General features: G+C 51.8%; 1 protein-coding gene across 1 annotated transcript; it reads left to right on the forward strand.

Annotated features, from left to right (window-relative positions):
* Nucleotides 1-1,230: 1,230 nt before the first annotated feature.
* On the forward strand, nt 1,231-11,112 carry LOC311158684 (EF-hand and coiled-coil domain-containing protein 1-like; the record flags this gene model as incomplete). The annotated part of the gene is made up of 3 exons (XM_084214255.1): nt 1,231-1,866; nt 3,114-3,520; nt 10,917-11,112. The coding sequence occupies 3 exons, from the start codon at nt 1,231-1,233 to the stop codon at nt 11,110-11,112; spliced, it is 1,239 nt and encodes a 412-aa protein (XP_084070381.1).
* Between the last annotated feature and the right edge of the window lie 2,114 nt (nt 11,113-13,226).

Consider the following 13,226-nt stretch of genomic DNA (forward strand, 5'->3'; position numbering starts at 1 on the left):
TCAAAGCCCAGAGGAGAATCTAGCACAAAATATTCTCCCTGTGTACTGCACAACAAGAAATATTCAGAGGAAGACACAGTGGCAGCTGAGGCTCTTTGAATTCCCAGAATACTGAGCCTGCAGAGGAGGCAGACAGCCCTGGCAGTGGCTGAGGGGACTTTTCCTCACAGACTCCTCTGAAAGTGTGTCAGGCTCCTCCTGAGCTACAAACAATTCTCCATTCCTCAACAAAGCTACTCAGGTTCTTATCTTAAAGAGCAAAAGCAAATGTGGTCAGAAATTTCTCATCAAAGCCTGTTTGCAGAGAAACCCCACCATATGTGAGCAAATATTTCTTAGCATCAGTTCACTCAGAAGAAAGCCAACCCTGAATTGAGCAGCGCTTTAAATGAGGTTGAATTCTCTTTCCTCACCTATCAGCCAGATTGGTTTGCCTCTTTTTTGTCCTAGAGAGAACATTAGAACGATTTGCTCTTGGCAGGACTCCTTGCATGGCTCCCAAACTGGTTGCTGTTCACCACGCCTTGCCTGGGCTCTTAATGCAGCCTGTTAGCAGCACCTGACATTGCCACCCTGTTCAGCCCTTGGGCACGGCTGGTGCCACGGTCCCCTCCTGGCTCCTGGCATGTCCCTGCTGGTGGAGGAGCCCTGCTGGTGCTGCTGCCTGCGGTCCTACTCCGCAGCCAAAGAGAGACTAAAGTCACTGCTTCGGGCAGCTCGTTTGAACGAGTTTAACGCTTGCTCACCTCTGTCCCAGACCTCTTCAAACCCACCCAGCAACACCATAAAGTCACTTCATCTACAGAGGTGAGCAGGTCTGAGCGAACAGAAGGTCGGCTTTCATGCACATTGGGATTTTAATTTAGTGGAAGCACTCACTCGTTCACAAGCCTTACTTGTCAAAGTGGATTGTGCGATGCTATTGTGTTGCTTGTGTTAAAGAGAAACCAGAAGGGAGAAATGAGTTAAGAAATTGAGAAAGACACTTGGGGCGCAGGCTTGGCAGCCAAACGGAGCAGGGTGGCAGCCGGCCGCTTTGCCGGAATCCCCTTTCGTGCCGGACAAACGCGGACGCGGCTCCGCTGCGGGGCGAGCCGGGCGCTCGGCGAGCGGCGCTGGAGCGGCGGCGGCCCCGCCCCGCCCGTCCCGCCCCGCCGCGGGCCGGGGCCGAGCGCTCGGCCGGGCGGGAGCTCAGGATGCTCGGGCAGCGCCGCGGGCCGGGCGGGCGCGATGGAGCCGCCTGAGGGCTGGGACCCCTACGGGCGGCCGGCCCGGCGCACGCAGTGGCTGGTCAGCGCCCTCGCCTACCACTACGGGCTGGACCGCGGCGTGGAGAACGAGATCGTCGTGCTGGCCACCGGCCTGGACCAGTACCTGCAGGAGATCTTCCACCATTTGGACTGCGCCGGTTCGGGCCGCATCCCCGGCGAGGACTTCCGCACGCTGTGCCAGGTGCTGGGGCTGGAGGAGGCGGCGGAGCCCGAGGAGTGCGCGGGGCTGTGGGACGGGCTCTCGGCCGAGCTCACCTTCCGCCAGTTCCACGCGCGGCTCTGCGGCCACTTCAGCACCCGCGCGGGGCCGCGGCTGCCGCTGGGCCGGGAGAGCGAGCACATCGAGACCCAGATCCGCCTGCGCAGCCCCCGCCGCCGCCGCCGCACCGAGCCCGCCGGCCGCGGAGCCGCGGGCAGCGCCGAGCGGCGGCCGCCGGGGCCCTGCTCCCGGGAGTGCTACGAGGAGACCGTGGCGCTGGAGCAGGCCGAGGACCGCATGGCCAAGCTGGAGGAGGAGAACGGCAGCCTGCGGGAGCTGGTGGAGGACATGCGCGCCGCCCTGCAGAGCAGCGATGCGCGGTGCCTGGCGCTGCAGGTGAGTCCGGGCCGGCTTCTGCACCGGCCTCCCGGGGGCGGCTCGGCTGGCCCCGAGTGCTTCAGGAGAGATGCTGCTCTCGCAGAATCAGTGTTTATAACCCCTCCACTGCCAGACTGAGACCGAAGTTGCTCGTTCATCCTCGGCATTAACTTTTTAGCAAAGTTTAGTTACAGGGAGGCTTTAAGCAGGAATGTATGGCACCGGTGTACCATCAATATAGTTGTGGTGAGCACTCTGTTAAAAGCGTAGGGCAGTTCAGCTTAACAAACCCAGGTGTACAATGCTGCTGCTGCTTCTACTGCACGTGCAGTCAGGATGTGCTGATACCATGTGCTGGATGTACACCAGTGCAGGGTTTTTCTTGAAGTGAGAAAGAACTTTTGGAGTCCTGCCTGCACAAGCACAAGCAGTGTCTCAGTGAGAAGTTCCTGTAAGGAACATTAGAAGGATGTTTTCCTTAGAGTGCGGTCACAAGAGTTCAGAGTTGGAGCCAGCTCTGCAGGCAGGCTGATGAATAGTCTGGGGCTCCTGTGCACAGCCCCATTAATTCCAGGGCTGGTTCTGCTGTACACACACTTAACAGCAGTTAAATTCCTCTGGCATGAAATAGCATGGAACAGGCAGAGCAGGGAAGGGCAGCATGGACCCATTGTTGTGGCAGGTCTCACCAGGTGGGATTTGATACTAACACAGCACTCACAGAACTCTGCTCCACCTGGGACACTTCCACTTGCAGTAGATGACTGCTGTCTTCACAATGTCCAGCAAGGCAGGTCAGAGACACTTTTACCATTTTCCTCTGGAAAAGGGAAAGGAAATCAGCAGCAAACACAAAGTCACCAGTCAGAGGTCCCAGGAAGAATGGAAACGACAAAGAGGAGAGCTCCAGAACACCCCCAGCTGCTCTCTGCTCTCTTCTTCTGAACACAACTTCATTGGAAATATCTTTTTCAGCAGACTGCCTGACTCCTGAGTACAGACCATAGTAATGACATGAAAACTACTCCAAAACTTGTGCAATAACATGGTAATGTGTAGTTTGAAAATTAATTGCATAGCTAGGTATTAAAAACTACTTTCCAGAGATTGTTTCCTTGTCTCTGTATTTGGCAAAGTTAGTTGCTGATCAACTCTATGTGACTGAAACAAAAAAAAAACCAAACCAACAAAGCACAATCCAGCCCCTTCCAGTCTTCATTAAAACCCATCAATTTCTCCCTGCTTTGTGCTCCTGGTCATTGCAGGTGGGACTGCGGAAGAGCCATGCCAGCCATGCAGAAGGAGGATCCTGCTTCATAGGGAGGAAGACACCATTAACACAGAAGCACTCCCAGACCAAGTGCCTCCAGAGTGTCCTGGAGGAAATGGAGCTCATGCGGAGCTCCAGGGATGGGCAGATTGAAGAAGCCATCAGGTTCAGTCAGGAGCTGGAGAAGGAGCTGAAGAGCTCTCAGGAAGCTCTGGTCAGCCTGGAAGATTGCAACCGTCACCTGAAGAGGGAGCAGGCAGAGATGAGGAGGAAAGTGGAAGAGGCCAGACACGCTGTCCTGAACAGTCTTGGCAAAGTGAAGGAGCTGGAAGTGAGAGCTAAGGAGGTGCCACATCTGCAAATACACATCCAGCAGCTGGAATCACAACTGCAGCACGACAGGTAGGTTGGAGTCTGACAAAAAGTGCCTATAAAATCAGTGTTGGGGCACAAGTGAGTTTGAGAATCTCTGGCTGGGGCTTATTAGATATCTCCAAAACACCTTGTAAAATCTGGCCAGAGGGAAATTAGAAGCTGCTCATCCATTTTCTTGGTCGGGTCTTTAGGAGATCTAGGAGTCTTCCAGGCCAAAGTCAGGATGCTGATCTACAGAGAGCTGAAGTCACTCCTCAGACACACAACAACAGGACTCAGCATGGTAATGCTTCAGGAAAGCCCCAACACAAACTGCTGACACTCCTTCAGAAACCATTGCCAACACACTTCTTTCGCTGCCTTTCCTGGTCCGTAGGTCCCGTCCCAAGCCAGCTGTAATCAGATGGCTGACTCTCCATTTCATATTCAAGCTCTTCAGCTTGTCCTCAGAACTGGGGAAAAGCACACAAGGACAACGTCTGGCCTGTGGTTTGAAACTTGCTGTGACTTCATTGCTTCTTCACTGAGAGAACAGGCAATAGAGGAGAGAAGCTGAAACGTTCCTAAACCCACAAAAGAGTAGAGTGGGAATCTCAACAAAAAACACTAGCCAACTGAACCCCACTTTTGTAGTGGCATTAACAAATCCTTCCAGAAGTTAGAAAGGTGGTCACAAATTTAATAGTTCACTGCTTTTGTTGCTTTTAATCTCAGACCAAACTTGCACTCACCGGTGGTTATTAAGTGTTAGTCATCTCTGCCCAAGTTTCAGACTGACCTATGCAATAAAATCTAGTTTATATTTCCACTGACCCAAAGCAAAACCAGTATTTCTAGACATATTTTTACTTACACTACTAAATCTAGTATTTTAATAAATTGCATCTTCTGAAGTCCTTGCCTCTTCCTAAACTCACACTTCCTCTGTTTGCTTATAAGAAGAATTCATAGTGAGTTATTTGTGGCATCCTTGCTATTGTACTGTTTTATGAAGTGAGGAAATTCTAAAAATAACCATTTTGTCCAGTGTCTTTCTGCCAGCATTTGTATGTTAATACATGCATGGTTGCAGAAGATCAAAGAAAATAGAAGCATTTCTTTAAACGTTCATAGGATTTAAAAACCACTGCGAGGGCACGTAACATTCAAGGTGACTGTCAGGGGTCTCTGGAGGAGTGACACAAGTCCTGGTGCTAAAAGGGATCACACAGCTTGTCAGGGCTGTCACCTTCTCCTTGGCATGAGCACCAAAGATCTAAGATGGGTTCTTGTCCTGTGGAATTGCTTTTCCAAAGTACGATGAAGGATAAAAAAAGATCACCTTGAAACAGGTTAAAGGCAATGAAAAACATCCACTGGCCTTGCAGTGCAGGAACTTCATGGGTTACATCAAAACAAAGAGTGCAAATTTAGAAATGTAAATGACATGTTTCTTGTAAGACAACCTTCATTTGTAATACCTACTTTTAAATTGCATGCTAATTTAAAGTGAGTGTCAAGCTCAGGAATGGTGCTGGACTGACCATTTGGGAACTACACCCCTTTTTTAGCCCTGTGGCACTTTAGCAGAGGCCCAGGCCAGCTTCCACCCCTTGAGATTCTCTGTTGGCCACAAAGCACCTGCAGCTCCCCGTCCAGTGAAACAGCTCTTGGTGCAAACAGTGTAACTCAGAGATGCATAATGATAATTGGGACTTGCATGCCTGTGCTCATATTCCGTAACACATGGAATCCCATCGCTCCACATGTTCCCAGAGTGGCACAAGAGGTGCCCAAACTGGCACAAAATGGTGAATAAGCAGTGCAGGGCTGTGTGTTAGGGTGGGGAAAGTGTTCAGCAGCAGCTCTGCCCCACACAGCCTTGGCTGTCCCAGCTTGTCCCACTCCCTCTGCTTGCTCCCACCGGTGCTCAGGCAGCCCAGAGGCCTCCTGCTCCGAGAGAATCACCTTCTGATGTGCAGGAGCCCTCATCCATGGGTGTGGCTCGGGTGAGCTGCTGGGAGTGCTTGGTGAGGGGAAGAGATGGGTTGGCTGAGGCATGGAGAGGGAGGGACAGCTGGGAATCCACAGGGTTCTGTCACTTGGCAAGAGTGTCATTGCCCTGTTGGTTAAGTCAGGTTTGTCTTGGTTTGGAAAGACAGGTCTCTTCTAAGGAAGGCAGGAGCCTCCCTTGAACCTGAAACTGTAAACCCCCTCCCTCCAAATTATGATAAATTTGAAATTAAGGGGGGCTCTCAGGCAAAGATATGGGAGCAGGAATAACAGTTATTTTAGTAGGGAAGAAAATAAAAAGATAAAATAAACAATGCAGTAAACTAAAACAACACTGACAGAGTCAGTACACAACCTGACACCCTGTTGGTCAGGGTGCTCATAGCAGTCCAATTGGAATTGTGGCTGCAGCCCTCCTGGAGTGTCAGGTGGGGTTCTGTTGGAGCAGGGATCCTGTAGAAAAGGGTGTAGTCTTCTCTGAAAATCCAGTGGAAGAGGCAGCTGTTCCTCTGGGCATCCAGTGGAAATGCTGTTCTGATGTCCCAAGAGCCCAGATTATATCCAGTTGGGAATGTTTAGCTCCTCCCTCTGGGCAGAGCATCTCACAATGGGATGATGGAATTCTTATCAGCCATGCAGGGACACTCACTGGCCCCTTTCCAGCAGATGTCTCCCCAGAAAGAGGACTGGTTGTGGAAGAGATAAAGAAAATGGCCCAATGAACAGAAAACAACTGCCATACCTCTAACAGATGGTCAACAGAATACATATTGCTTCCCAGTCTAGGACAATGCTGTGTTTCAGTTGCTGTTACCTGTACTGTTAAAGCCTGCCTGTGTTTCAGTCACCTTTCCAGTGAACAGTTTTCTCCCCTGCCAGCTGCCACACAGAGTTTGTGAGCAGGGTCTGGAGTTGGCAAGAGCTAATGCTGCAAGGTAGGGCTGGAGAAGAATGGGGGGGATTTGGGTGATCTGCAGAAAGCATTGACAATTGCAGATATCTCTCCTGAGAATTCACCCTGACTGGCTTGGTGAGCCACAGGCTTCCTCCAGCTAAAGTCCAATTTCTTCCAGAGAGGATCATATTCAAGAATGAGTCCAAGCTATGAGCTTTACACACTGTTCCTGTTTATAGTTTCATATTTATCGAGGAAATGCTTTCTTCTTTTAGGTTCAGATTTTAAAAGCTCTTTTAATATTCAAATCCCTCTTCTAGACCTTCATCTGAGACCTACTTGCAATCACTGATCTAAAATCCCAACCATGGCCTTGAGTTTTCCTCTGAAGTTCCAGTGGTGGTTTAGAAGGGCCTGGTCTTCCTCGGGGAATGCAGTAGGAAAACGGCTGCTGTGGTGTCCCCAAAACCTCAGATTCTGTCTGGATAGGAATGCTTGGCTCCTCCCCTGGGTGGAGCTTCTTCCGATGGGATGATGGAATTTTATCAGCCATGCAGGGACACTCGCTGGCCCAGTAACAGAAAATATCTCCTGGATGGAGGATGGGTTTGTGGAAGAGATAAAGAAAACTGTCTCATGAAGAGAAGATACCTGCCCCACCTCTTAACAGATGGCAAATAGAATACACACCTATCGTACAACCCAGCACAGGGAGGCACCTCCAGCTCTCTTGTCCAGCAGCACCATCAGGACACTGAGTTCCCAGTGTCCAGGGGGGTTTCGCTGTCACCCTGAGGGACACCACTGGTCACTGACATCCATCAGGCCTCTGAGCCATTGACCACAACCCCCTGTCTGTGACCTGCCAGGCAATTCCTCATTCTCCAAACTGTGCCTCCATCAGATCCACAGCTCACCAAGGGAGGGACAAGGATGCTGGGCAAGGCTGATGTGTCCAGGGCATTACAGAAGTCCAGGCTGGTGGCATCTCTAGCTCTTCCCTTGTGCACTGAGGCAGCCACTCCTTCATGGAAGGCCTCTGGCTTGGTCAGGCAGCACAGACCCACCCTGTGCTCCTCAAGGTTTCCTTTGGCATATCAAAGCATTGAAGAGGCTGGGTGGTTTTCCCTGCTGTTTTATTGACTGACTGTGCCCTTTGAGGACCACAAGAGGAAGCAGAGCCTTAAATTGCACATGAAGAGCAAATGCTGAAGTAAAGGCTTCACCTGGGCTGTGAAACCAAAGGGCTGTGTTAGCCATGGCCACCCCAAGGTGCCAAACTTCCAGCTGGGAAGCTGCTGACAGGAGGGAATGTGGCACTTGTCTCCAGCCAGAGATCACTCACTCCTCAGCATCTTGGGCTGGAGCTGACAGTGCCTGAGGAGCTCAGAAATGCTTGGATGTTGTTTTGCGGAGAAGACTGAAAACTCCACAACTCTGATAAAGTTGCAAAGCTGGTATGTTTATTGCAGCGCTGGACACGTGGAGATTACTCTCCTTAAAAGGCATGCACACCTCTGGGAACTTCAGGTCTCTTTTTAGCTCTCTCTCAAATGCATATGCATACAATTTCACAATAGGTTCATGCATATCTATTTTTACAAATTTCGCGTGACATTTGGCGCTAGTTCTTCTTTATCAGAAAGAATTCCTAGGTCAGGCTGACCTGCCCCCTTAGCAGTCTCTGTCTCTCTCTATCTCCCTCTGTCTCCCCCCCACCACCTTTCTCTGTCCTTCACTGAAGCAGTTTCTCTGAGCCTAGGCTTTTTGCAAGAACAGGCAGTCACACTAAATAGCTACGTTTTCAAACTACAGAAACCTTAAAGATGTACATTTCACCTAAAAGAACATGGACTTCTACCCTGGAAAATTTTTACTTTGTCTCAATGTGATCTCCTGTGCCAGTGCCCAGAACACAGAGCAGTGAGCTCGACCTGGGCGGGCAGGCCCAGCCCTTGGATACAACTGCCAGGCAGAACAAGCTCCCTCCCCAAGAAAGAAAATTCCAGTGCTGAGGTCCATCTTCCCCAGGCCACGAGGTCACAGCAGGATTGTGATGTCACAGCAGGCTCTGGGGTCACAGCAGGATTGTGATGTCACAGCAGGCTCTGGGGTCACAGCAGGATTGTGATGTCACAGCAGGCTCTGGGGTCACAGCATGATTGTGATGTCACAGCAGGCTGAGGTCACAGAGCCCTGTGGTTCTACAGCATCACAGTGTCCAGCCTCTCAGTCCATAACAAATGGTGCTGACGTTGGGACAGCGGTGTCAGGACAGCGGTGGCAGCAAGAGCTGCGCGACTGGCAGAGGGCAAGGCACCATGGCCCTTGCTCTGCGCCTCTTCCTGCTGCTCCTCCTGGCCGTGGCCCTGCCTGCCAGGGCTGCCCAGGCTGCTCCGCTGCCAGCGCGGGGAGCAGATGAGCCGGCAGCCTGGCTCCCCTGTCCCGGGACAGCGCTCCCTGCTCCCCGGGAAGCGCTGGGGATGGATTTTCCCCAGGCCTTTAGGAAGGGTTTCCTCTGCAGGAGGGAGAGAGCCCCATGGGCACTGGGCAGCCCCTGTTTGCACTCCAGTGATGTGTCACAGGGCCTGCAAAGAGGGTGGAGAGTGACCAGGAGCCTGCCCAGAGCTCCCCCCCAGCCCCTGTGCAGCTTTGGCCTTGGCCGTTCCCATCTGGCTCCCACAACCGTACCCGACGCCCTTGCAATGCCCAGTTCACAAAGGCAGAGGGGGATCCCAGCACATCATGGAAATGGGTCTGGTCTTTGCTCCCCTCTAGATGAGCATGCTAGGAAAATTTCCCCAGCAGCTTGGCTCCATGAAGATTTGCAGCCTCTTAAGCCTCCTGCAGGCATGTTGTCAATGTTCCCCTCAGATGATAATCATTGACAGCCTGGCGGGAACCAGGTGACAGAAGCTTCTGTGGCTCTTGGGTTACAGGGTGTGAGAGTCTGTTCAAAATATCCCTCATCTGCCTCACGACTGTCATTGAGGGACCACTGAAGAAAAGACCCCCCCTTGTCCAAAGGCCTCTGGCTCTGTAAGCCAAAGGACTTGGAGACCTGAGAGTATAGCTAAGCTACTGCTGTCACAGGTGTGTGTATTTTGCTGCATGCTACACTGCGCTCCGTGAGAAGAAAAAGGCCATTATGACCTTTTTGCAACAATAGCTCTGGGATTTTCCTCCCCCAATTCTTGGCCTGGCTGGACTTCTCCTGACTTCTAGGGGTGGTCCCTCAAAGAAGACCCCTCTTCTCCGTTTGCACCCACCGTCACACACAAACTGAGATGGAGGAAGCCACTTCACCAGAGAAAAAGCCGAGACATGAAATCCCCATGTGAAGAGGCCTCTCCAGCACTCTCCAAGGACTGGGTCTGAAGCCCCCCAGCCCGGGGAATGTGCGCAGGGGGAGGCGAGCTGACCAAAGCAAGATGGATGTTGCAGGTGCAAGCACTGAACCACGAAAACAATGGCTCTCGCCCGCTGAGAAAAAGGACTGTGTGTACCCTTCTACCAAATACCAATTTTTCCCCCAGTAGAACAGATTCCGTTTCAAAATCATTCCCTTCTGCCATCGAGAAAGCGTGTCATTGGAATCCAGAAGAACTGCATCTCTGAGATCTCCCCTGACGTGAACTGGTGAACCTCAACAGCTGGACACCGAAGGACCTTCGCCATTCCCACGTTTGGTGGCTATATACCCTCTTCCTTTTCTTCCATATTTTCCTTGTTTTTCTCCTTTTCCCCAATTCTTCCCCAATGCATTTTCTGCCGGGGGTATTTCAATAAAAGTGCAATTGTTTTGATTACCACTGCAAACCATCTTGGACCGTGCCTGTTTTTTATAGCCTGAGATCGCCCACGAACCATCACGAAACCCGTCATGAGAAGAGTCTTCTGCTGGGGAACACCTTGTTTGCTAAAGGTGATGGTCATTGTGGCTGTTGTGGCACTTTGCCTGGCCATTTGCTGTGCCAGAATCTTGTGTTGCTGGAAGGGAAACTGGTGAGTATTTAATGATTCCCTACTTCAAATAGCTGCCTTTAAAGGCTGGCTCATAGGCAGGGAACATTCCCAGGGAGGCTGCAGTGGAGTTGTGGCCAGTCCATGACTGTCCAAATGACTCTGCTGAGGGTTCTGCTGCTGCCCAGTGCTTTCATTGGCCTCTGAAGTGCTGGGCCTTGTCCTGGGGGGCCGGCTGGGGCTGCAGCCAGGGCTGGCTCCCACTGAGGCTGTTTTGCCAAGAGCAGCCCCAGGGGCACAGGGCAGAGGCAAAGCACGGTGGGGAGGAGAAAGAGCAGGGAGGAGATTGCCCTGGAAAGGCAGAGGCGCTCTGGGGCCCGCTCCTGGCCAGGGACCCTGCCCAGAGCCATCCCCTGCTCGCCAGGGCCATGAGGGGCAGCTGTGCAGCTGGGCCAAGCTGTGCCAGCAGCTCCAGCCGTGCTGGGGAGCCTTGCCTGCCCTGGGCCCTGCTGTGCAGGAGGGTCCCTGTGTGCCACTGGCAGCTGGGGCCTCAGCCACCTCCTCTCTCCACAGGTGCTCTTGTGAATCTCCAGAAGAGCCTAGCAACTTGGGCAAGGAGATCTGGGCTCGTAATCCCTACTATCCACGGCTGCCTCTATGTGCCCTTCCGTGGCTTCAGCAGCAGAACGAGGCCTTCCCAAAACCCACCCCTCCCAAACGAGACCCTCTACCCCTGAGCCCCCTGGTCCTGTACTCCAGCCTGGAGTGAAGGTGGGCAGGCCCTGTCTGCTAGGGCAGAGCTTTGCCCACATTTTTCAATAAAGAAATGGAGTTTTCACAGCTCTGTCCTAGTGATAGCAGCAGCAAAGCCCAGCCAGCACCAGCCCTGGCTGAGCTCCATGCCCAGGAGCAGCTGTGGATGCCCACGGGGTGGGCAGGCAGGAGCCAGGCAGGGGCTGCTGTGACCAGTGGCGCAGCCCCGAGGGCTGGGGGAGCCCATGCTGAGCGTCCCTGGGCTGAGGGCACATTTCCTTCCATGGGATCATCTGGGCCTGCACCTCCTCCAGCGGCATGCCCAGAAAAAGAGGGAAGCCTTCAGTAGGTGCTTGCCTTGAGAACAGTGCAGTGAGGCTGGACTCTGAAGGAAGTCCTTCAGAGCCTGAGGCATCAGCTCAGAGCCCGACAGACACTGGGCCTGGGGCAGCCCCAGATCTCTTAGGAGCAGAGTGGGGATTTGCCCGACAGGCCTCATCTTTTCACCCAGGGACACATGGTGGACGCACACGGGGGATGGTTCAGCACTGTTGCTGCTCCCCGAGTGTTCCGTTTGGGTCCCTCTAAAGGCTTTGCTGCTGCTAGCACCCTCACACTGGGGTGACAGCTCCATCTCTTCATTGCTACAGAAGAGCTGATTCGGGAAGTGCTGCAGTGCTGGATTTCTTCAGCCCGACCAGCTGCCAACGCCAACACCCAGAGCGCGCTGCCCCCAGAAAACTGTCGACTCTGGGCTGTGGATGTAGGGCACAGCTGCTTTACAGCACTGGTGGACTGCGTCTGGGGCAGGAACAGGGAGCAGGGAGAAGTCTTCTGTATGTTCACTCCCCGGACAGTCAGGGACAGAAAGACTCTGAAGCAAAGGCATCACCAATTTCTAACGGGGGAGGTCCCGGCGGAGGATACAATCTTCAGCCAATTGGGAGAAACTGAGGGTGGAACACAAGGCGGGGAATACAAGGTTTAAACCAACAGGGCATTACAGGGGAGGAGGACAACTTAAACAAACCAATGGGGTTTTGAAGGCTACCAAATTGATAGGGAAGTTTCTGGAGAAAGGGGCAGGCTTGCGGAGGGATTGACATTCAGTGGGAGGAGGAACAGGGACCAAAAGGGCAGGTCTTTGGGGAGATGGACAAGCAGGGCAAAACCAACAACAGGGGGGAAAGGAGTACCCCATAAGTGTGCTATAACAATACAAAATGAGGGGGGCTAAAACAATACAAAATGAAGGGGAGTTTATAACACTGACTACTAGGACTGAATTACAGTCCAAAACTCACAGTGCAACAGGGAAGCCCTCAGTCAGGTTTCAGTTGAGCACTTCCAAATCCTTTCCTGGCAGAAATAGAAGGCCACACTTGCCCTTTTTACAAGCAAACTGAGTGTTCCCCAACAGCAACCCCTTCCGAGCCCCTGTGGAAAATGCGTTTTTTATGGTTGGCTTTTCACAAATTTTAAAATGAATATTTTATGTGTTGTGGTAGAAGCTGATGCTCTATTAATTTTCTTAAGTCATGTCTTAAATATAGTTTTAGGTTATACCGTAAGGTTAAAATAGAAACTATGCTACATAAGATACTTGTTTAAAAGGAAGGACTCGCAGTGAGATAGCAGCCACGGGACACCTAAATCTTTCAAAGAAAAAGAATTGATTGCTCTCCTGTCAGAAGAAACTTTCCCCTGCCTCACTCAGCCATGAAGACGCCCTTAGGATTAATGGGAAGAAGTTGCTGATGACCAGACAGAATCCTGTGTTTGAATGGAATTGATGCATCATGTCTGAGATGTATGAATATGCAACAGATTATTGTTTTTAAGGGTTAGTTCTCTGTTAACGTGTGTCTTTCTTCAGGCTCATGCTGCCCAGAAAAAGGTACCCGGATGTCCGTAACTCTTCCTTTCTATTGTCTCATATCGTCCTAATCCAAATTGTCCAAAATTATGATTACTCTAATTATATTGCTCTTTTGATAACCATTTTATTACTATGAAAATTTAAAAATTTTAGAAACAAGTGACTGGCATTTTTCACACTCCTTCTGGGAATGGGGAACTCGTGCTGTGGGGCCAGCTGCACCCGTGGGAGCAGTGGGGAGCGTGAGCCCG

Source organism: Fringilla coelebs (assembly GCF_963513975.1).
Source record: "Fringilla coelebs genome assembly, chromosome: 13".
NCBI lineage: Eukaryota > Metazoa > Chordata > Aves > Passeriformes > Fringillidae > Fringilla > Fringilla coelebs.